Genomic DNA, 23,050 nt, shown 5'->3' with positions numbered 1-23,050 from the left:
CATGGTGGAATTCCAAATTAGCACTTTTTCCAAATTGGATAAATGAAGCAAAAGTTCAGCTCTTACTATTGTGTAGTTTGTATTAATACCATGGTTCAACAAATAATGTAAAGGTTAAATAGCCTAATAATTCACTTAGACTTTATAAGAAGCAATTGCAACTTTATTTCACGCAATTCTGACTTTATATCTTTCAATTCTGACTTTATAACATGCAATTGCGACTTTATTTCACGCAATTCTGACTTTATATCTTTCAATTCTGACTTTATTTCACGCAATTGCGACTTTATTTCACGCAATTCTGACTTTATATCTCGCAATTCTGACTTTATACTTTATTTCACACAATTCTGAGAAATAAAGTCAGAATTGCGAGATGTAAACTCGCAATTGTGAGATAAAAAGTCGCAATTATCTTTTAAAATGTTTTATTCTGTGGTGGAAACAAGCTTCCATACCTCCTGGCCTGCCGTGACAAATGTGAAAAAAAATAAATAATAAATCCTCGACCCGCCCAAAAGTGAAGCGGCCCACCGGGAATTCTCCCGATTCTCCCGATTACCCACCCCGGGCCTGTGGCTAATTGATTTGCGATCACGCTGTGTTCATTTCATTCATAGAGTTTACACACATTCACTTCACACTCATTATGGCGTAGTGATTTAGTGGTTTATGTATAACATCGCGCTATCCACTGGCTCACCTGTTATCTAGCAAACACGAGCAGTGACTGTGTCTGCCGAATATTTTTCCTATTATTCGGTAAAATTCTTTATTAGAATTTTGAAGCCATTATCTGTGCCTTTCCGAATAAGGTATTTGCTACAGGCACATCCCTAGTTATGAGCTGCCCTTTTATGTCATATGCAATAACAATATAAAATCCTGAGCCTGCTTTGTGTTCAGTCCACCATATTAAACATGACAACAAATTTCATGCTAAAAAGTAGTGTTTAAAGTGGAACCATAACCCTGTGTGACAGGTGTAGCAAGACAATAGATAAAAGATCAGGTTCTCCAGTTGGCGAAAAGCAAATAATCTATAATTCAGTAACTTGGTCAGACACATATTGAATAAAATGGCTCGCACACAGATGTCACATTTTCTTTCTTTCTTTTTTTTTCTCTCCACAGGTTCATTTTTGAAGACTATACACCAACTAATTTTGACACTTTTCCAGCAGCCATCATGACAGTGTTTCAAGTAAGATTCCATCCAGTTGTAATCTGAGTATAATGCATGACTCCGGAAGTGGCTTAGAAGGAAGACTAATTAATTAGACCAAGATTTAATTGCACAGATAAACAGGAAATTTGGATCAGAGCAAGAACAAAAACATACTTAGTCGCAAAACAGAATCTGTCATCCCTTTATTAATGATGAAAATGCATAAATTTACAGCAGTCCAGCATAGAAAAAAAAACACCCTGAAATTTAGATAGTAGTAGGCTTAAACAAAATGTGTTGATTTTGTTTCTGTGGCAATTTTGTAGGAAAATAAGTGTTATTCTGACGAATGGACCTAAAAGCGGTAAAATATGTTTTTGGAACTACACTTATTGGTAGCTGAAAGGTTTATCAAATTAACCAAAATATTTGGTAACACTTTATTTTGATGGTCCCTTTTGAGCATACTGTTGACTATAAGTAACTTATCAACTACATGTCAACTAACTCTCATTAGAGTGTTAGTAGACTGTCTGCTTAATATCTGCTAACTCATCATTGTGATGGTCCCCCAACAGACATTCTACTGACTATAAGTAACTTTACAAATACATGTCAACTTATTCTAACCCTAACCCTACCAGTCGACTAATACTCTACTAATACTCTAATGAGAGTTAGTAGACATGTAGGTGCAACGTTACTTATAGTCAACAGAATGTGTTAAAGGGACCATCAAAATAAAGTGAAACCAAATATTTCATAAACAAACATGCACGGGGAAGAATTTGTTGAATTTTACTCTTCCTATTGTGTGAAAATATGAGGAGATCTCTGTTGAGTTACTCGGGCACAGATTCCATGTGGGCCTGGAATAAGTTCACAGTGTTTCTAGATTCTCACTGGCGAGGACTGGAATGAAGTCATGTACAATGGCATCCGGTCTCAAGGTGGAGTGAAGTCGGGGATGTGGTCATCTGTCTACTTCATTGTTCTGACTTTGTTTGGAAATTGTATCCTTCATTTATTCTTTCTCTATTCTCTATACAGGTATATCCTATCTGGTATATGGCATATACAGTATTGAATGTACTCATTTTCCAGTGCACAAATGTAAAATCTTTGAAAATATGAAGATGTGGCTGTGATTCATTTGAACAGTTTCAGAGCTGTTTCACTTGCGCTTTCTGGGGGGGTTATCCTTGAAAAAAATCATTTGATGTTCTTCAGGGTTTCACTGAAGTCTATACATGAAATCAAAATTTGGTTGTTAACTTTCTTAATACACATTCCTGTTCTTACTGTGCATGAGGCATAACTACAACTTCATAGTCTTTCATCAAAACGTAACTTCCTCTGCTTTTTACTTATTTTCTTGAACTTTCCAACCAAGATTAGTGCATGTTGACTTTAAAGTCTGTGCTGGTATTGTAATTTGCTGGTTTGAATGTGTTATTCTTAGTTTTGGTGGTTATTTCTGCATAACTCATTGTTTTGAGTCAAAATCCTTGATAAAATGGTCAGATACACTACTCAACGTCTTCTTGGCTATCGCTGTTGACAATTTGGCCAATGCCCAGGAGCTCACAAAGGTATATCCAGCACGGTTCTTTTAGCTTAATATGTTAAAGGATTTGTTAGGCTGTTGAATAATGAATAACGCCTTGCTATTCCAAAGGATGAAGAGGAGGAGGAAGCGGCGTTTAATCAGAAACATGCCCTGCAGAAAGCCAAGGAGGTTGGGCCCATGTCCTCTTTCATGTGCTCAGAGTAAGTGAACCAAGTATACCCTTGCCTGCTGCATTTGCCCTCTCACAGAGATGCTAATATACCAACTAACTAACATACTAACACTAGTCTTGTGTCTGGGATGTTTTTTAGTGTGGTTTCAGCGATTAAATTGGCACGTCTGCCAAAGTATACCTGTAGGACTTTCCAGCTGCAGTACCTGGCCAAGTTTACTTAGATGAACATGCTAGTTTGACTCTACAGGGACATTACTTTACTTTTGCTAGAATATGTAAACAGTTGAAGTCTTTGCTTCTACAAATATCTCTTTCGCTCTGTACCCTTCAAATCAAATGTTACACAGTCGTTGAACTAAAATGTGGCAAAACCCAAGCTAGACTGAACAGAATTGATTCAATGGTGGGATGCAAATTTCTGCTTAAAGCAACACCATGTAAGTTTTGCTCTCGGGGTCCCCCTACAGTTGGGAAACAGTATTGTCTTCTACTACTGTCGTAAAATCTGTCATGGTTACACCAGGGGATACACGTGCATTTGTTGACAAGCCGATACCCCCGAACTCTGCAGAAGGAGTTCTCACGTCTTGGGCAGACTGCCTGCGTTGCGTGTGAAATGTCTTCATCCCAGGTACAGTGGCATATATTTCAGCATGTCATATGAATATAATTTCATGGGTTTTATTTTTTTCAAACGCCAAAAGATTGCGTAGCTCACGTTTACAATCCAGCGTCATTATAGTAGCCTGTTGGCTACTGTTTTACAGAATGGATATGCTAATTCAATTCAATGTTTGTGTGGTAGGTAATAGCCATATATCGTCAATATTATATCAAGCTACCATAGATGAATTTGCAAAGTTGAAAAATCTATTTGCATTATAGCCTGAGGCAAGACACTTTCACCAGAAAAATAAATAAACAAACATGACTATCAGCCTGCAGTCATTAGGCTAGTTAGCCTAAAAGATGATTTTGTCCGTCAATCATGTATTATTTACTTGCAAGAATGCCGTTTAGACATAGGCTTACTTCTGACTTTTTTTTTTTGTCCTAAAAAAAGGGGCTTCGTCATAAAACACTATAACATAGCCAGGCACACAACAAATTCGAAAAACTAGAGATAGTATGCAAGCAATATACTTACTAGTCCAACAGCATGACGGCCAAGTCAGCATCGGTCGGGCACCCCTCCTCCTCCTTTAGCTCACGCCAGCGAGCGAACGCTGGACCAATATTGATCCTCGTCCGGCCTTTGATTTTGTCACTCTCCCTTTTTCTCTTCCTAGTCTTCTCTGACAAAACCTTTGCCTTCTTCGGTTTCGTTGCTGCTTCGGCCATGACAACAACATACACACGCTATACCAGCCGGCAAACAAACTCTAGTTGGGCTCTCACTTCCGAATTTGAGGAAATGGGGGGTGTGGTGTGGTTGGGGAAGTGAGGTATGCCGTAAAGCAGTCGAATTTTGTAGTTCTTTTTGTGCTCGGGTTACTACCCGAACCCTGAAGTTTCGTAGTGCCAGTAAAAGCCATACAGACCCCATCAGGCTATGGCAGACGTGTCATTCAACCTATTGTAAGTCGATGTACCAACACAAGGGTCTTGGAAATATATTATGAAGGTTGAAAAACTCCATGGTGTTGCTTTAATGAGAGTAATTTAGAAATAAGTATTAAAACTTTGAGGGCTTCGCTTTCCTGGCAAGTATGTAAGAGGCAGTTACTTGAGACCAACAAGACTGTGTTACCCATTGTTGAGGGTTGTACACAATGTTCTTTCGGTTGATTGTGTAGGGATTTTTTGAGCTCTTTATTCTCGAAGCACAATAATTTGCTTCAAAATCAACAGCAAGTTGTCATAGCAACCGGCAAGCTTCCCAGTCTTTGCAGGGATGAGTCTATTCTGTTGTCATAGAGACTATTTTGTTCCCATCAAAAGGAGAATTACAGAGTTGTGAATGCCTTTACATTGGTCAGCCAAGATATGTATTTGTATGTTATCTCCTTTGCAAGAACAGAAGAGGCATCCAGATGCCTTAATCTCAAGACATATAAAGAGAATCAGATGTCTAAAATTGGAGATTAAAGTTTATATTACCGGAGCTCACACACAGATGCATCTTTCTGTGATTTTGGGAACTAAACACTGCATGGATGTGATGTCAGACTCCTGGAGTTGAGCATGTACAAGCCGGGATGACTGGCCATATGTGTCCTCAACGTTACAATCCAATCACCTTTACATCTCTTGATTGATCATAGATACTTTAGAAGCTCACTTTTACGCATTTTCTTTTCATTGATAGCATAATACATTTAACATGACTTGAGTGAGTTTGATTTGCTGATGCTGATTTGAGTGAGTATATCACTGAATTTCCTGTAAGCATGGATTCACCTCTACAAACATGTTGTTTTATGCTGGAGGTGATATATAGGGTTCTTTCTGAGCCCAGTAGCAATACGTGCCATAACTAGAAAGGGCGAAAAGATAAGCCAAGTTTTCAGTCAAGAAATGTAAAAGCAGGATCCAAAATTAACTTTTTGCTACACCTGCCTATGGCGAGTAATATGAGAAAAATTTATGGAGTTACGTATTTCTTAACAGTCATGAATATGTATACATATTATCCTTTTGACAGTTTAATTATTTAGCTGTTTTTCTTGCCTATTAGTGGCATCTTGTGTCACTCACAGCATCATGAACAAGATGAGTCAGTTCTTTCATTTTGTGGCTCTGTGTGTCGCCACATGGAGTTCTGGAGAAAAATAATTAATCCCAGCCTCCTAGATACAATTTTTATGGCAAGTTTCCCTTTGAGATTAAAGTTTTTAGAAGACACATGAGTTGTGTGAGATATGTTTAGTTAGTATTGTTAGTTTGTATATTTTTGATTTAAAGACATTCACTCACATCTCTTACATCATTCTTACAGTTTGAATTGAATTGCATCATAATACATCATTTCTTATAGTTACTGGCCATTGGCAAATTTTACACAAATCCAGTTTGCATTTGGTTTGCAACTTATTTGCATTTGGTGCATGGCACGTGTTATATTTGGACCCTGTGTAAACATTGTTTTAATATATATACATTTATATATATTCTATTATTTTGGGCATGCTCACAATTTGCAATAACTAATAACAAATGTTTGTGATGAGTGTTATTGTATAGAAAAGAGGCTTATTTTGTCATTATTGAGCAATAAGATTTTAAGACAATTACTGAAAACAAAAACAAACAAAAAAACACTCTGTATGAAGCAATGGAGGCCATGCCTTTGTCACAACAAATTGGTATGATGTGAATACCACAGGGTCTCTTCTCTACAGCATTTTGGGAGATAATGTGAGAGCTGGTTGTCAGTGAACTCAGACTGGAAATTGTGGCCTGTGGCATTTGGATTTTTTGCATGTTTACTTTAAAACTAAACAGAGGCTGTTGTAGCATGTCCGAAAGTGCTTGACGAGAACTGAGAAATGAATGCATGTCTTCAGTGAGCATGACAATTATGGACGTCATACCTGGGAAATGCATATGTATGACTAGTTGACTACTAAATTAATCAGGGTGCTCTCTCTTTCTGATATTGTGTGCTTATGCATATGAATCCCATTTATATATGTCTTATATCTGTGCCATGTTTCTTACTGTCTCAGCATTTCAAAATGTTCCAGAATACTGTATTTGTTGCTTCTAATATATCTACCATCATGTTTTCATGTTACGCTTTGCTGCCTTGTTACACAGCCCAAAACTTGTAATTGTTTTAAAACTTTGTGTAACTTTAATTTTTTATCAACAATAGTATAAATGCAACGTTAAATGTAAAAAAAAAAAAAACATTTAAATGTTAAATGTTTTTTTTAAATGGCATTGGCATAAACAGAGCATTGAAATACTAATGAAACAATATATTTGTCAGAATTTTTGTCACTGACCTTTTTGGGCTGTGATTCTTGGCTTGTTTTGTCCTTGTTCTCGAAAGCACTAATGTCTTGTTTTCAACCAATCGCTCATTGATTACACGGACCTCACAAGAGTACAAGTGCCAGTAAGTAATAGTCTGTTATTTCAATTTTAACATTCAGCACCGCCTAATTTATCAATCTGGGTGAAGCTTTCTGTTCTGCCATCTTTATTAAATGTCTGATTTCACATTTTCAAGTCTGATCTTTGGTTGGAATTTGATTAGTCAATTTCCTGCAATGATATTTCACTCTTTTTTCTCTCTCCATTCTGAATCAACTCTATTTCCAGTTTCGCTGTTTTGTTTTTCACTTTTATATCGCAACTCTATCCAGTTGTTTTCCATCTCTGCTGTCCTTACCAGCTGGACCATGAATTCCAGTCACACAAAAACACAAAGTCACAAAAACGGAATTAAAGGACCCTTTCTACCATGAGTTGCAAAGTACTTGTTAAAAGCAATCTATGAAATGTTTTGCACTCAGAAACTTCAGTTCTCATATTCAGCTACCCTGCTGACTAGACCACCTGGTCACCATCATGTTTTTGTTTTTTAATGCCGGTCCCCTACACATTTATTAACTAGTCAGTATAATGTTCATGGTGAACCAGTTTTCAATTAAATTTTTGAAGTAAGTGGTTCTCAATTGGTCGGTTGCGGGTTTGTTTGGGTAAACTCTAAATATGAACATACACATTATATTTTTAGAAAAGCAATATAAATAGGCATATTAATTTTGAAAAAAAAATAGGTTTAGTAATTTTGAACAAATTTTTTTTGACGCAAATTCATCTGTCACTTGGTAGAAGGTGTGTTTAGTGCAATTAATTATTGGCTGCCAAGAGCAGGAGACCATTGATATTCAAGATACATTTTGAAACCAAACATTCAAACTGTATGAAGTTTTGCTATTCAGCCGTAATATCTGTTGATTTTGCTCATGTAATATTAATACTTTTCATTGTTTGATTTTAAGGATGTTTCTGGTTACTTCAAATAAACATTTCTTAGAAGCCAAGAAATTTATATATAAAAAAAACAACAACAATAAACCAATTAATGATTTTTTTTTTTGTATTCTAAACATTTATTTTGGTCTTGACGTCCAATGTAATATAGAGTCTTAAAGTGAAACCAGCTGAGAACCACTGACTAAGCTAGTCTTTTCTGAAGGGTAGAAAGGGTTTAGTGCTTTGTATTTGAGAAAGACGCATTACAAATAAAATGTATTATTATTATTATTATTTTGTACTGCTAATGATTGATAAGGTAATGAAAACAATTGTTGTGGCATGGTTGTTGAAATATTTATTTTGCCACCCAGTATCATTGAGTGTCCTCTCTCTTTTTTCCTCAGGAGGAGGAGAAGGCCCTACCTGTACAGGAAGCGTGCAATTCACCGGAGCCGTGCGGCCTATTCCTTCGAGGATTCGGAGAGTCTGGCTGATGCTCGTCCACTCAATGCCTCTAACTCTTTCATGTCCAGGAGAGAGAGAAGGAGGAGGTTGACCATGTCAGTTTGGGAGCAGAGGACCAGCCAACTGCGCCGCCACAGGCAGATGTCCAGCCGTGAGATCCTGTTCAGCAGCCCGAGTGAAGAGCACGATGGACCACCTGGCTGCCTTCACCACCAGACCACAGGGATATCTCCATCTGACAGCAAGCACAAAGCCATCGAGACCACTACAACCACCGGCATGCCGGAGGCTACCTTAGAGCCACCCATGCCTATGGACATGCCTGTCGATGAGCAATCTCAGTCCATTTCTATCCCCGAACCCCCTTTAGCGATTCCAATACCGGAGCCACCAATGCCTGACGACATATCCCTTCCTGAACCCCCAGTGACGCTGAATCTACCCCTAACAGAGCCGTCTGAAACAAAGACCTCACCCGAGCGTTCTCTAGACAACAACCATTGCCCCAGACTGAATGGGAACAGGCGGCAACGGGCAGTCCGTAAGTACAGGCCTCCTGCGATGGGGGACACGCTGACCCCTGATATGGGGCCCAGATCACGACGCCCACGCCACCGCGAATCTCACACAGATGCAAGGGGCAAAGAGACACAACAGGGAGACGATGGTGTTGACAGTAGAGAACAAAGGCCTGGGAATGAGGGAGATGAAAAGGAATCAAAGAATGATGGAGGGATCAGTCCAGATGGCAGAGTGCTTGAACAGAGGTGATTTGTTTAATTATTTGTTGTTTTGTTTTTATATGCCCTTTTGATTTATATAATTGTATAAATTATATATACACTACAATTTAAAAGCTTAGGGTCAGCACAATTTTTTTTTAAGGAATTAATTGTTGTACAGTGTTGTAGAACAGACGTGAAATTCATGGTCACCACAAACCTTATTTTATTCAAATCAAAAGCTCCTTTTTGAGGAAACTACAGGCATGAAAACTCTTCACCTTTCAGCGAAATTCGCCGTTTTAAAACCAAAATGGGTCACCTACGTAATTTGTCAGCATTTACCCGCTATATCTCTATAGTTACCATAAACTTCGCAGCTTTAAAAAAAACAATCATCATTCCTAATGCCTAAACCTGACAGCCAATCAGAGTCAGAGTAGGGCAGAATTCTTTTCAAAGTCTTTTACACACCGCGAGTCTGACAACTGGACGCACTGCCGAACAAAGAACCGCACGTCGGAAAGCAAGCCTGAGGTAAGTTAGCTTACAATGTTAACTGTACTGTCAGATACAGACAGCGATGTTGCCAATGTCATTATTTTTAATTTTGACATAGAAGAGGGCGGGATAATATCGCGAGCGGGCGCCGTGACCGCTGAGCGAGCAGGAACGAGTAGTGAGTTGTCGTCGAAAAAGATGGATAACGCAAAAAAGCTGTCGGGTGCTAAAAATAGAAAAAGAAAGAGGGGAAAGGAGATGGCATGTCAATTGATGCGACAGCAGCTAAATAAGTGGATGGTGAAAGGCTGCAGGTACTTTTTTTGTTTGTTTTTTGTTTTAACGGTCCATAAAACTCGTACATCGGCGGCCCATTCGTTTTGTTTTGCTTAATTGGCGGCGCTGGGTTAGTGCGTAATTGTGTAATGCATTGGTCAAAAAAAAAAAAAAAATGCATGACACCCCATGAAACACGTAGATCAGCGGCCCATTGGTTCTTTTCTTGATTGACACTGGGCTAGCCCAATCACATCTTTAATGTGAAGTATAGAAATATACTCTTTCAAGTATAGAAATAGTACAAAACTAATTATGAAAGTTTCCTTTATTTTTCAGTGCATTTGTTTTACAATATGTCTATTACTATCATGGGATTAATATTATAACTATTATTATGTAGTAGTAATGTAGACAGACACTGTAACTAAAAGAGTTTTGAATTTTTCTTTGTTTAATTTGCACCAGATTGATGAATTTAACATTAAAAAGCACTAAATTTTCTTACGGGGGAGCATGCCCCCGAACCCTCCTAGAGAGACAGAGGTCCACTCACCACAGTGATCCAAAAATCATGTGACAAACACTGGTATCCTATGCCAATGCAGCTTACAGCTTTTTTGGGGAGATATATATATAAATTGATTGGATTTTTTGCTGCCGCATCCTTCTCACCTTTTTTACCCCTGACCTGTTTTCATGCCTGAAATTAGCAAATTGGCCTTCAAGGTCTACCTACAAATTGACATAATGACTGGACAGCTCTATTCACATCACAACATAGTGACATCTTAAATTAATTTAACATATACCTAACTATTTTTATGGCCAAGTACACAGTATTCCTTGTTGAGAGTCTGGAGAGAGAAATTGTGCTATTAACTTCTCCCCTTCCACAGGCAGAACAAACCAAACAACTCTGAATCAGAGCCAAAACCAGCCAATTCCCCCTGCAAAAACCCACCTCAGGACTCAGAACCTGCAACTCTACAGCTCACTGAGAGCACACTCCAGCAGTCCCCACAGCACACTATGGGTGTCGGCGAGACAGATAATAACAACCACAGATCCTTGAATCAGGATAAGTCATCGCTTAACACCAGCATCATGATAGAAGTCACCGACACTCAGCCATCCATGGAGCTGACCTCCATTACGGGTTTGTGCATCCCTGCACCTCTGATAACCCTATTGATAAGACCAGCTTAGACTAATTGCTGCTGGTTAGTACTGGATTGGTGCTGGTCTAGCTAGAGGAGCAGAGCCAAGCTGTTTGTTCACCAGCAAATACATGGCCATTAGCTTGGTCTTTCTGGTGAAGCTGGTTGGCAAAGGAAATTTTGCAGATTAAGCTACTTAAAATTCCTTGAAACACCACCATCCAATAACATGACCTGTAAGATTTTTCAGTAGGGAAAAGTACACAAATATAAACTGAGATGATTTTATGTTACCTAGATATTTTTAATATCATTTTCAAATAATATCATTGAATTGAATTTTTTTCTAATATATACCTTGATTTATTAGGTAATAGTAAAGACATGGAGGCCTCAAAGCCAGAGAAAGAAGAAGAGGAAACCCCAGATGCGCCCAAAGCCCCTCCACCTGTCAGCATGTTCATCTTCAAACCCAACAGCCCGTAAGGCTGGATGTTTGTGGAGCCACAGCTGTATTCTATATTTTATGAATATGTTTTTGCTTCATCTCTCACTCTCTCTATTCCTCATCTCTTCCACAGGGTCCGCAGGGCCTGCCACTACATTGTCAATCTTCGTTATTTCGAGATGTCAATCCTTCTTGTGATCACTGCCAGCAGTATTGCTTTGGCTGCCGAAGACCCCGTCAACACTAATTCGGACTGGAACAAAGTAAGAATGCATCTCCACCACCCTGTCTCCATTTTCCTATAATTGTGTATACAATAATCATATGTAAAACGTTTTGCTATATTTTTTATAAGGAAGCTTACAAACAATTCTGAGTATCTTTATCTGAGTAAGTTTCGTTGATATTTACATTACTAAAGGGTGGATATTGGATAATTATAAGAATATAAAATAAAACAAACTCTGATGGTACCACTACCTTATTTTTCTTTTATATATACTTTTTTTTATAATACTTTAATGTTCATCTCAGTTTCACTTTGAAAGCTGTAATACTGTAGGTTAGTTGACATTGATGTTTTTTGGACAATTTACATGTTCTGCATTGTGACAAGCTATACTCTTGTAAACAGCAAGTTTCTATTATGCATGCAAGTTTCATGACCCACTTTCAATTGAGAGACTATGTGGAATATTTATACTTTAAAAAAATGTTGTCACCTTGTTGACCTGGCACAAATGTTGACCTGGCACAACACCTAAAATATTCGCTTTCCATAATACATTCATAGAAAAATAATCTGATGAAAATACTGATGATGATTTTAAAAAGATGATGATTAAAAAAGGCTTGTAAACATGTTTTAACAACCCAGTATCATTACAAATACAACATATATTTCTTATTTTGAACAAAGAAAAACAGGAATTTATTTTACATTTCTGGCAATAAAAATAGATCAGTAGACCTGTTTGAGTTTCTTTGGTCCTGATGATATTGTTCCCTGTGGGTCATGAAGTGTTTGGCATTATTCACTAATAGAAATTAGATTTTTGTTGCAGGTTTTAAATTTCCCTTGTGAAAGTGCACCAGCTGTATGAAGCCATAGCTAATTACATGCTAAGACCCTTTCAGTAATAGTTGATGAGATCTTGTGTGTATGTAAACAAATGACGTAAACGATGCTCTAGATGTAGAGAACAGCTGAAGACGAAGCCTCTTTCCCTCTCAGAAACGCACACACTAGGATTTAAATCTATACAGAAAGAGTGCTTTCACTGCTGTGATGTAGTCAGTAGATCCATCATGAGAATTACATTCTGGCTTGATAAAATTTAGCAGTCTTTGACAAACAATGCTAATGCCCTAAAGTCCCATGCATGCTGTAGCCTCATTTTTTATGTTTGCTAAAGCTGACATTGTTATCAATTTTTTATTTGTTTCTATGTTCTATAGGTGCTGCGATATTTTGATTATGTATTCACTGGCGTCTTCACGTTTGAAATGATAATCAAGGTGACTTCCTGGATCATTCTTGGGTTCCTCTATGTTCACTAAAGACTTTATAAAAAATTTCAAATTAAGCTATATATATGTATTATATAAATATGCTGTGTATGTTGTTGTTATATTTTTCTCAGATGATTGAGCAGGGTTTGATCTTACATGATGGCTCCTATTTCCGTGACTTGTGGAACATTCTGGATTTCATAGTTGTGGTGGGAGCTCTGGTGGCCTTTGCCCTCACGTGAGTCAGATTAATCCAAATATGAGAAATAACAAGTGTTGTTTCACATGTTTGGTGTTCTGTTGGTCAATCTGAAACGTTAATTAAGATGTTTAGCAGCATTGTTCAAATTTTTTGTTATTCATTTTCAAATGCCATTAATGCCATGTGATAACACCATGATTTATGTGAGGAAAAGCATTCAGATGTTCCAAATTCTTGACACATGTTGATGTTAGTGGATGCTCTTTTTTCTCTGTTGTGAGTGTAAAGCATTTCTGTGTTCATTGAGTAGCTCTCTGGTTCAGAATGCCTGTCTGTTTCTCGTTTGTTTCTCTGTTGTTCTTCTTGTGGATTGTGGCTCACGGCATCTGACAGGAATGTGATGGGGTAAAAACACTCTGATTTTGTGCCATATAATAATGTGTTTGTGTTTGTATTTGTACATGAAAAATTGGGCTTTGTTGTTTTGTAATATATGTTTTTATGCTATACAGGAGTAACACAGGAAGAGACATTAAAACCATCAAATCACTGCGTGTGCTTAGAGTGTTGAGGCCTCTCAAGACTATTAAAAGACTTCCCAAACTCAAGGTATGTGAACATGAAATGTTTTTGGTCAAAAGTTATTGTTATTATAAGTTAGTTCATTTTTTAAAGAAATCAACCATTTTATTCAGCAAGGATGCATTGAATTGTTCTGTTGAACTTTCTATTCATCAGAGAATCCTGAAAAAATGGATTTGCAAAATGGTTTGCATAAATTATTAATCAGCACAACTGTTTGAACATTAGTTTTAATATGTTAGGTTACGTAGGTAACCCTGGTTCCCTGAGAAGAGGAACAAGACTCTATGGGAACAGTCCTTGTGAGATGGTGTCTGAAGCACGTGTGCTACACACCAATCTCGATTGGCTACCGCAGTCAGGTGACATCACAGACGCGCCAGCAGAGTATATAAAAGCACCTAGAAAGAACGTCATCAACTTCAATTGTCTGACATAAAGGCATGCCGGAAGGATGGCAACGTGATGCAGTGTCTTGTTCCCCTTCTCAGGGAACCGGGATTACCTGCGTAACCTAAAGTTCTCTTTCGAAGTGGAACTCAACACTGCTTCATGGAGTTGACGCTATTGGAACTAAATACCCATGCCATACTACTCAAATGCCTGCTCACTGTGCTGTAAAATCACTAGCTGTAGCCAAAGATTGTAGCCATACAGCGCATCTAGTGACCAAGAACTAACAGCCCGAGGCAATGTCTGCAGCTCAATACAACCCATATTACTTGGTCTATATGACCCAGGGCTAGATCTGACTAGGTAGATCGCAGCCTCAGGCGGGGCAGACTAGAAGACTGCTACCTGGACCCTCGTGCCCATTTAGCACGGTTTTGATGGCAAGTTTGGAGTCTTTCACAAGGAAGCCGCACTGGGCACGAGATAGCTCACAAGCGCATCTCTGACCCAGGGCATCCCCGCACATCCCCTTTACATTGCTACGAGCTGGGAATGGTTTGTCCCATGATCTCGCAAAATCTTCATGGAGATTGGGGAGGAAAGGAATCACTCATCCAACCTGCTTGGGGCGATTTCCTCACTTTTCACAGACCACTCTAATCAAATTGTAATGGCAAGATGACTGGGTTAGAGTATCTCTGAAACGGCAAGGCTTGTGGGTTACTGCCGGTCAGCATTGATGAGAATTTACCAACAGTGGCCATTACAGAAATATTGTAGCGCTATGGTCAACCCAAAATATTTTTTATATTAGCAAAGAATGGTCACAAAGTCATGTTTACATGTTCAGATTTTTGTCAGTCCATATTTCTTTCGATAAAATATGGATAAAATCCGTGAGTTCAGTTATAAAACTGAAATAAAATAAAAAAATATCACATGAAAATTTGAAATGTTGCATTGGCAAGTAACTGAAATAAAATAAGTTGAAGTTGAAGTACTAAAATTACTAAAACTAAAATTAAAAGAAAGTTAAATAGAAAAAACTTGTTATTGTCTGTCTCTTACTGATTTTCAGGCCGTTTTTGACTGTGTGGTCACGTCGCTAAAGAATGTCTTCAACATCCTCATCGTCTACAAGCTCTTTATGTTCATATTTGCTGTCATTGCCGTGCAGCTTTTCAAAGGAAAATTTTACTACTGTACCGACAGTTCCAAGGACACAGAAAACGAGTGCAAGTAGGTACCCATTACAGCTGGACTGTAAATTCTAAATATAATGCTAAAATGTATTTAAGCAGCTCAGACATTATTCAAAGCTAAAAAGACTTATAATATCAATGTTATATCAATGGTGCTATGAATAGAAGGATGACATTTTTACGAGCACAAAATCTCTGCAAATGATGTGTAAAATATTTTTTCTTAATGTTCTATAGGGGTTACTACATTGACTATGACAAAGACAAGAAAAAGGAGAAACGAGAGTGGAAAAGACATGATTTCCATTATGATAATGTCATCTGGGCCCTGTTGACTCTCTTTACGGTATCCACTGGGGAAGGGTGGCCGCAGTAAGAGCCAACTTTAGTTCATATTTTCACACTGTATCATTTGACAAACTTATTAACAGCTTAATAAGATTAACATTCTTCTTAACACCTTTCTGAAAGCTGTGTGCTGATATTTGCATATTCGGTAACTCCAACTTTTACATTCAGAAGAAACTTGCACTACAGGCCCAAAGTGTATTTGGACTTGGGGTGCTTTTAGTGATTTCAGCCGTTTTGCTAACCTCCACCAGAGTGAATTGGACCACGCCCATGCTCTAAAACCCATTCACAGACTTGTTAGCTTCACACTTTAACACACTGCAAACAAACCTGAATGCTCAAGCAAAGGAAAATTTGGCTGTAGGCAGTAGTAGCAGTTTTTGCTGGTGCTTCTTGCAGCACCTTTAAGCCCCTCAAGTTCACACAGGTACTCTAAGCAGATAATGTTGTCACGGTACCAAAATTTCAGTATTCGGTACCAATACCAGTGAAAATCCACGGTTCTCTGTACCAATTTCGGTACCAAAGGGCTAGAAATCAAATTCTTTGCTGATACTTCCTCGTCATCATGGAAAGTGCAGTTCGCACCGTTTCAAAAATAGTCGATCTCCGAATGCGAATGAACTTGCTCTGAATTTTAGTATTATTTTTATATGAGGATCCTTTTTCAAATACAAGGTCAATATTGATTTTCACAAAACAACAAATTATCCGTGAATTTATATGGAACTAATCGTTAAAAGCTTTCCATCTTTACTCTCCTCATGTAACGTTGCATTCGGAGATCGACAAGTTTCTCCTTTCCACAAGCTCTTGCTCTCCCGTTGCGTCTGTCGTTGCTATGCAACCATGAACATAGACGCGCCTGGAAAAAACAAGCACGCCGCGTCGCTTCTATTATGAGCGCCTACATTTGGAATAACGAATCTGCACGTGCAAAAAACGCGCTATGTGAACGGCCACTTATGGCAATGTGACATTAGCCTAATCCAAAATATTTCCATATGTGTCTCTTTCCTCCTTTCTTATCGGCACAACACCTGTCGCCATGTCTCAGCGCTTTAATAAAGAGGACGCGCAACTGCATGTGCTCAGTGCATGCATGCGCATCAAGGAACCGGGTTTGAACGGGTCCTCGGTACCACCGGTACTTAAGAAAACTTGGTACCGTGACGTTTACATTTTTTTAGTACCGACTTGGTACCGAAGTACCGGGTCTTTTGACAACACTACTAGCAGAGTAACCTCAGTTTAATTTGGAACAGAAAGCATAGATAAATGTATATAGATTTGTCTGTAAACACACTTATTTGGCATTGTAGAGTTCTGCAACACTCTGTGGATGTGACTGAGGAGGACCGGGGTCCCAGTCAGGGGAACAGGATGGAGATGTCCATCTTCTATGTCATTTATTTTGTGGTGTTCCCATTCTTCTTCGTCAACATATTCGTGGCCCTCATCATCATTACCTTCCAAGAGCAGGGCGATAAAATGATGGAGGAGTGCAGTCTGGAGAAAAACGAGGTGACTGATTATTTTGCATTCAAGCTGAGATTCAAGTTTAGTAGTGTCCATTGAAGCAATGACACATACTCGAGGCAACAATTGATTGTATTGTAAAAAAACATACAAAAGAAAAGTCCTCTGCACTTAAGGGAATCACTGTTGCAAGTGCAAGCAATGTTTTTTACCTCCTGACAATTGCTAGTTAATTGCAAATGTGTTTGAGAAACATTCTTACTGGATATTTCTCCCTTAGAGGGCTTGTATCGACTTTGCCATCAGTGCCAAACCTTTGACTCGCTACATGCCCCAGAACAAACAGACCTTACAGTATCGGCTGTGGCACTTTGTGGTTTCGCCCTTATTTGAGTACACCGTGCTGACGATGATTGCCCTTAACACCATCGTTCTCATGATGAAGGTAAGGAGAGATGTCATGGCACTGTGATCTCTTTATTTTATCAAAACAGAATAATTTAAAATCAGATCAAAATCTTTATATTTATTTATTTGTTGCAAAAAAGTTCCATGAGTTCTGCTCACGCTAAAAGGATTTATTTTTCAGTAACTGAATAATTATTCCCTTACAAATAATGCTATAGAGATGGAAGGAGACATTACTCTTGTAAGTAGGTTTGGTTAGAATTTAAATGTACATTTGTGAGACCTGTGAGTATTGCAGGGGTAATACCTCTCTCTCTCTTCGTCTGTGTATTTGTCAAAATAAATTAGGTTGATTTAGCTGTTTTTCAGCCCCTGCTGGTGACCCCTGGTCTGTGATACTGCTCGAAAACCAGACAGTCATGAGTCACAGCTTATTAAATATTGATCTGAAGCACCAGCTACTATTTAACTTTTCCTCATTAGCTTTAGCCTGACATCTTCCGTGAGTAATTTCACCTGGAGTTAGAGGTGGTCCTCCACTAGTCATCATGTCTGCAATGGTCTGCATACATGCTTACTGAGACACACAGAGAGTGTAACAGAGCACAGATATTTTTAGATATTGTACTGAAATTTGAAAAGCTTCCTTTCTCTCTGTCTGTCTTTCATTCAGTTTTCAGTTACAATTTTCAAAGTGCTTTATTGACATATTAGCATTCATCAGGTTTTAAATGGATCCTGAAATGCGGGTATTCCATACCAGAATGGCTCCAGATCTGAATGTGTGTAAAATAATGCTTACTGTAACATTGATGTGAATGATTTTGTATCGATGCATAAAAACAAAAGAATCGATTTTTTAAATTTTTTATTAAATAAGCCTATCATACATATTAATTTTGTTTTATTGTAGGCTAAATAAAACATAGTCGGTTATGTCTTAAGTGAACGTTTGGGGAACAGTTTGGGGAAAACATCTGCAACATAATTTAGATCCATGTATTAGGTCTTCATATAATAGGCTATACCTGCTGCTGTTCCCTTTCGAGGGAACTCGCGCTGCGTCGATAACGCTCTGGGAACGCCCCTGCATGATTGCATCTGAAGCACTTGTGTCAACTAGTCCAATGGCGAGAGTGAGCATCACGGACAGGTGACGTCACGACCAGGAAAGGATAAAAGCACATCTGGTCTGACCGGCGTTAGCTTCTGTGCCTCAGCAAGCGCTCTGTGTTCATACTGTCTGTCTTATTTATTGTTGTCTGTCACTGTATCAGTCACAAGCATAGATATTATGGCGAACAAACAAACTTTAGATCGTGTTGTGATCGTGTTGTGAACTTTAGATATGTTTTGTTTGTTTGGAATGGAGCATGCTCTGTCAGCGCTCGAGGGCGGAGGTAGAGGAGGGAGGTAGAGGTGCTGAGCATCGATGCGGGGGAATAAGAACTCTCCACCCTCATCCATGAAGAGCATGCACGGTCATGTAGCTCTATATAAAAATGAAAATAAGGGGGCGGGCTGTGTTCATTCATAAAATTTCCTGACGTGTAGATGTGTGCACTATGGGGAGTTTTCCCCCGCTACTGTTTACTTTTTCAAAAAAAAGAAAAGAAAAAAAGACTATGCAATAAGAATCGAGTGGCTGAGGCAATGTATAGATTAAAGAGATACATAGTGTATTGCAAGCTATGAATTTATGATTCTTTTATTGTATGTTGAAACTATTTTAATATATATATATATATATATATATATATATTCAGCCTTTCACCCAGACTATGTTGACTTGTCTGGTTGATCTTTTACTATGTTTAATTTTGAGGGATTAAATAAGCTGGCTGCATTTATCTCCACTAATAAAATTCGAGATCCCGGATCAAACCCTTTCAGCTCGGTTTTTCAGTTCTCAAAATATATGTTTAATAAAGGGGGCTGAAAGAGCATGGGTATGGGCCGATGCCAAAGGCAGAACAGGTGCTTGCGATCTATCAGTCCTGTCATGGGATAAGGCTCCCCTTAAGCCTCGACATTACCCTCCAGGCCAGTTAGAACTACTATGGCACTGGTGGGTAAGGCGTAACTGGGGGGCTGCTGGGCAGAGCCCCAGCCATTAACAAACTCCTTGTACAGGATAGAGTGTCGTTTCCTGTGCTCCCCCTCAGAGAGATTGGGGACCGGGATGGCATTCTCAACCGAAGTTTACAGGTGCTCTTGTCTTAGTTGTGCTCTCAGTATTCACACAGACAGGCTCTGGTTCATATGGCGTTCGGGCATTCTCGTTCCCAAAGCGTCATCGACGCAGCGCAAGTTCCCTTGAAAGGGAACGTCCCAGGTTACGACTGTAACCCTAATTCTCTGAGAAGGGAACGAGACGCTGCGTCACTTTGCCATACTCCCTGCATTCCTGTGATCGACTTGCTTTGGCTAAATCGAAGCTAAAGCTAACGCAGACCGGGTGTGCTTTTATCCTTTCCTGGTCATGATGCTCACTCTCGCCATTGGACTAATTGACACAAGTGCTTCAGACGCAATGACGCAGGGGTGTTCCCAAAGCGTCATCGACGCAGTGTCTCGATCCCTTCTCAGGGAACTAGGGTTACAGTTGTAACCTGAGACGTTTGTCATTAATGTTAATCAAACAATAAAGGAAAAGAGGGAATCACTCACTGCTCTTGACTGAACAACTTTTGTAGCTTTAATAATCACTTGTAATGAATACACCAAAGACTATGCAGTAATTTTTTACATTTGTTTATTCAATTTCTTTTTTTCTTACCTGCATGCTTAATTGTATTTGTTTCTTTCTTATATTTGTTCTACTGTCTATTGTCTCTATTGTCATTTGCCTCTTTGTTCTTATTTATATAATAACAAAGATAAAATTACAAAAATAACTATATTTTGATTATTGATATAGTAATTATCATTAATAAAAGAATTGGAGGAAAAAATGTATTGTGGTGTATCGAGAATCGTTTTATAATCGAATCGTTACCCTCTGAATCGTAATCGAATAATGAGGCAAGTGAAGATTCACACCTCTACTAGGTACTATTATGTAAAAATTTATTAAAGGGATATAGTTCACCCAAAAATGTTAATTTTGTCATCATTTACTCACCCTCAAGTTGTTCCAAACCTTTATGTATCCAGACCTGTATATGTTTTTATATAGACATACTGTATATACTGTCAAGCAACATAAGAGCAATATAAAAATAAAATTAGTTAGTAAAAAAAGTAAATGGTGTAAACATAATGAATTATTCAAGAAGACCTTTTTTTGTCTCTTTTTTTGCTCTCTATCAGCATCATGATCCTCGTCCTGAAGGCTATGATGATGTGCTAAAATACCTCAACACTGTGTTCACTGTTATTTTCTCTGTGGAATGTGTTCTCAAGATCCTGGCGTTTGGTATCATGGTAAGCTAACACTGGGAATGTGATAAAGTGCATTATATATATATCCTGAAATGCATTTCCAACATACATTATTACCTTTATATCTTTCAGAATTATTTCAGAGACACATGGAATATATTTGACTTCATCACGGTTCTAGGAAGCATTGCTGAAATTGCGGTTGACAAATTGAACAGTGTAAAAGTGAGGAATGTGTGTGTTCCGATTAGAGCTGCTCGATTCTGGATAAATTAAGAGTCACAATTTCTTCAAAATAGAGATCATGATTCTCCCACGATTCTAAATAGACAACTAAACAAAATGACATGTAATTTACTAGAGGTTCTGACAAAATCTTTTTGGCTGCAGTCTATTTCAAAATATTGCATTAATTTGAATAATTTTTATTTTTTGCGGTTTGAATGAATGATTCAATGACTAATAAAACATTTTATCAGTCACTTATCTCCACTTACTGGTGTAACAATGTAATCAGTACAATCTTTATTTGAAGTGTCAAGTTACTTTCAAAAGAAGATTTACTCTGATCGCTACCGTAGACATCATTGTTTATATCCAAACTATAAACTTTTATCCCAGTAATTCTGTGATAATCTAAATTGTAAGACAGAAATAATCATACTGTGTGGTTGAAAAGACTTTGTTTTATGCCTATACATGACAACTTCTCTTTCTGGATCAGCAGCAGCACCAATGCAGATCTAAATCTTCGCTGTGATCGTACTTGTCATAGGTTTAATAGACAAAGCCGAAGTGTTGTCATTTATGAATAAGATCGCGTGGTTGTTTACACGTGTTTTTAACAAGTAATCGTGCAGCTCTAATTCTGCTTGATTTGTATGCAGTAGTTGTTTGCATGAGCAATAATGTCTGTATTCTAATAGCTTTTTAGCCTATATTGATATGCATGCTCAAGCTACTTTTGATTGCTATGTACTCAGTATTTTTTTCCACAAGTAATGACCTTCATATTCTATTTTGTCTCCAGTATTTATTTGCATAAGCATCACCTCTGTGTTCTGATTGGTTTTTCAGCCTTTTAGTATGGGCTTTCTTAAGCTATTCCGGGCAGCTCGGCTGATTAAACTTCTGCGTCAGGGCTACACCATCCGTATTCTGCTCTGGACCTTTGTCCAGTCCTTCAAGGTCAGACATGTCTTTAACTCCATTGGCATGATATTGAGATCCCTTATTCTTCTTTTTATTCTTCTTCTTCTAAACACTGTTTTTGCTTTTATTTGAACCAAAACGGCTTATTATAAAAACAAATTCTGTAAGTTTAACATGAGATTTGTCTTGCAGGCACTTCCATATGTCTGTTTGCTCATCGCCATGCTGTTTTTCATCTATGCCATCATTGGCATGCAGGTAAAGGTTGTCTTTGTCCATAGACAGCCTGTCTCCATCTTTATATTCTTCTCTCTGTGTCTTCCTTTGTTTCTTTGACACATTTTCTCTTACTTTACTTTGTTAAGCCTGTAAATGTGACAGACCCCTCTTATGTGTTTTTAATCTTACTAAAGGTATTCGGCAACATCAAGCTAAATGACAAAAGCCAAATCAACACACACAATAACTTTAAATCATTCTTTGGTGCACTCATGCTGTTGTTCAGGTAAGATTATGTTTATAATTTCTGCATCTGTTTTAATGTTCTTTCTTTTTGTTGTTAAAAACAGGTGCTACATTTTATTATATATTAATTATTTCACTATAAAACCAATACAATGAACCAGACTACCTTTTGGGGATGAATAAATGTGTCTTAATTTATGATATACGTATATGTGTGTATGTGTTTAGGAGTGCAACAGGTGAGTCATGGCAGGAAATCATGTTATCGTGTTTAGGAGAAAAGGAGTGTGAAATAGACAACTCAATTCCTCTCAACAACTCAACAAAGGGGATGAAAAAAGAATGTGGTACCGACTTTGCATACTTCTACTTTGTATCCTTCATCTTCTTCAGTTCTTTTTTGGTGAGAAGCTATACAGTTTAATGACACAAATACACATCATTACAAACCTTTACACTTAAAACCCACAAAATTAAAGCCTTTTCACACCAAATCCAAT

General features: G+C 38.1%; 1 protein-coding gene across 1 annotated transcript in view; it reads left to right on the top strand.

Moving 5' to 3' along the window:
- Positions 1-23,050, top strand: part of cacna1ea (calcium channel, voltage-dependent, R type, alpha 1E subunit a) — a gene marked incomplete at its 5' end in the record, with an annotated part of 148,361 nt that overhangs the window by 112,821 nt on the left and 12,490 nt on the right. The window contains 22 exons of the mRNA XM_084086491.1: positions 1,138-1,207; positions 2,067-2,184; positions 2,696-2,763; positions 2,850-2,941; positions 8,253-9,080; positions 10,712-10,971; positions 11,343-11,454; positions 11,554-11,683; positions 12,879-12,938; positions 13,064-13,170; positions 13,528-13,539; positions 13,647-13,743; positions 15,188-15,348; positions 15,549-15,683; positions 16,985-17,186; positions 17,422-17,586; positions 20,862-20,975; positions 21,066-21,158; positions 22,011-22,121; positions 22,278-22,343; positions 22,499-22,590; positions 22,779-22,953. Of these exons, the coding sequence (XP_083942617.1) occupies positions 1,138-1,207; positions 2,067-2,184; positions 2,696-2,763; positions 2,850-2,941; positions 8,253-9,080; positions 10,712-10,971; positions 11,343-11,454; positions 11,554-11,683; positions 12,879-12,938; positions 13,064-13,170; positions 13,528-13,539; positions 13,647-13,743; positions 15,188-15,348; positions 15,549-15,683; positions 16,985-17,186; positions 17,422-17,586; positions 20,862-20,975; positions 21,066-21,158; positions 22,011-22,121; positions 22,278-22,343; positions 22,499-22,590; positions 22,779-22,953 (3,268 nt within the window). The remainder of the gene's footprint in view (positions 1-1,137; positions 1,208-2,066; positions 2,185-2,695; positions 2,764-2,849; positions 2,942-8,252; positions 9,081-10,711; positions 10,972-11,342; positions 11,455-11,553; positions 11,684-12,878; positions 12,939-13,063; positions 13,171-13,527; positions 13,540-13,646; positions 13,744-15,187; positions 15,349-15,548; positions 15,684-16,984; positions 17,187-17,421; positions 17,587-20,861; positions 20,976-21,065; positions 21,159-22,010; positions 22,122-22,277; positions 22,344-22,498; positions 22,591-22,778; positions 22,954-23,050) is intronic.

The sequence above is a fragment of the Abramis brama genome, assembly GCF_963993115.1.
Source record: "Abramis brama genome assembly, chromosome: 16".
Taxonomy (NCBI): domain Eukaryota; kingdom Metazoa; phylum Chordata; class Actinopteri; order Cypriniformes; family Leuciscidae; genus Abramis; species Abramis brama.
The sequence above is the reverse complement of the archived record's forward strand: the minus strand, read 5'-3'. Positions and strand labels throughout refer to the sequence as shown.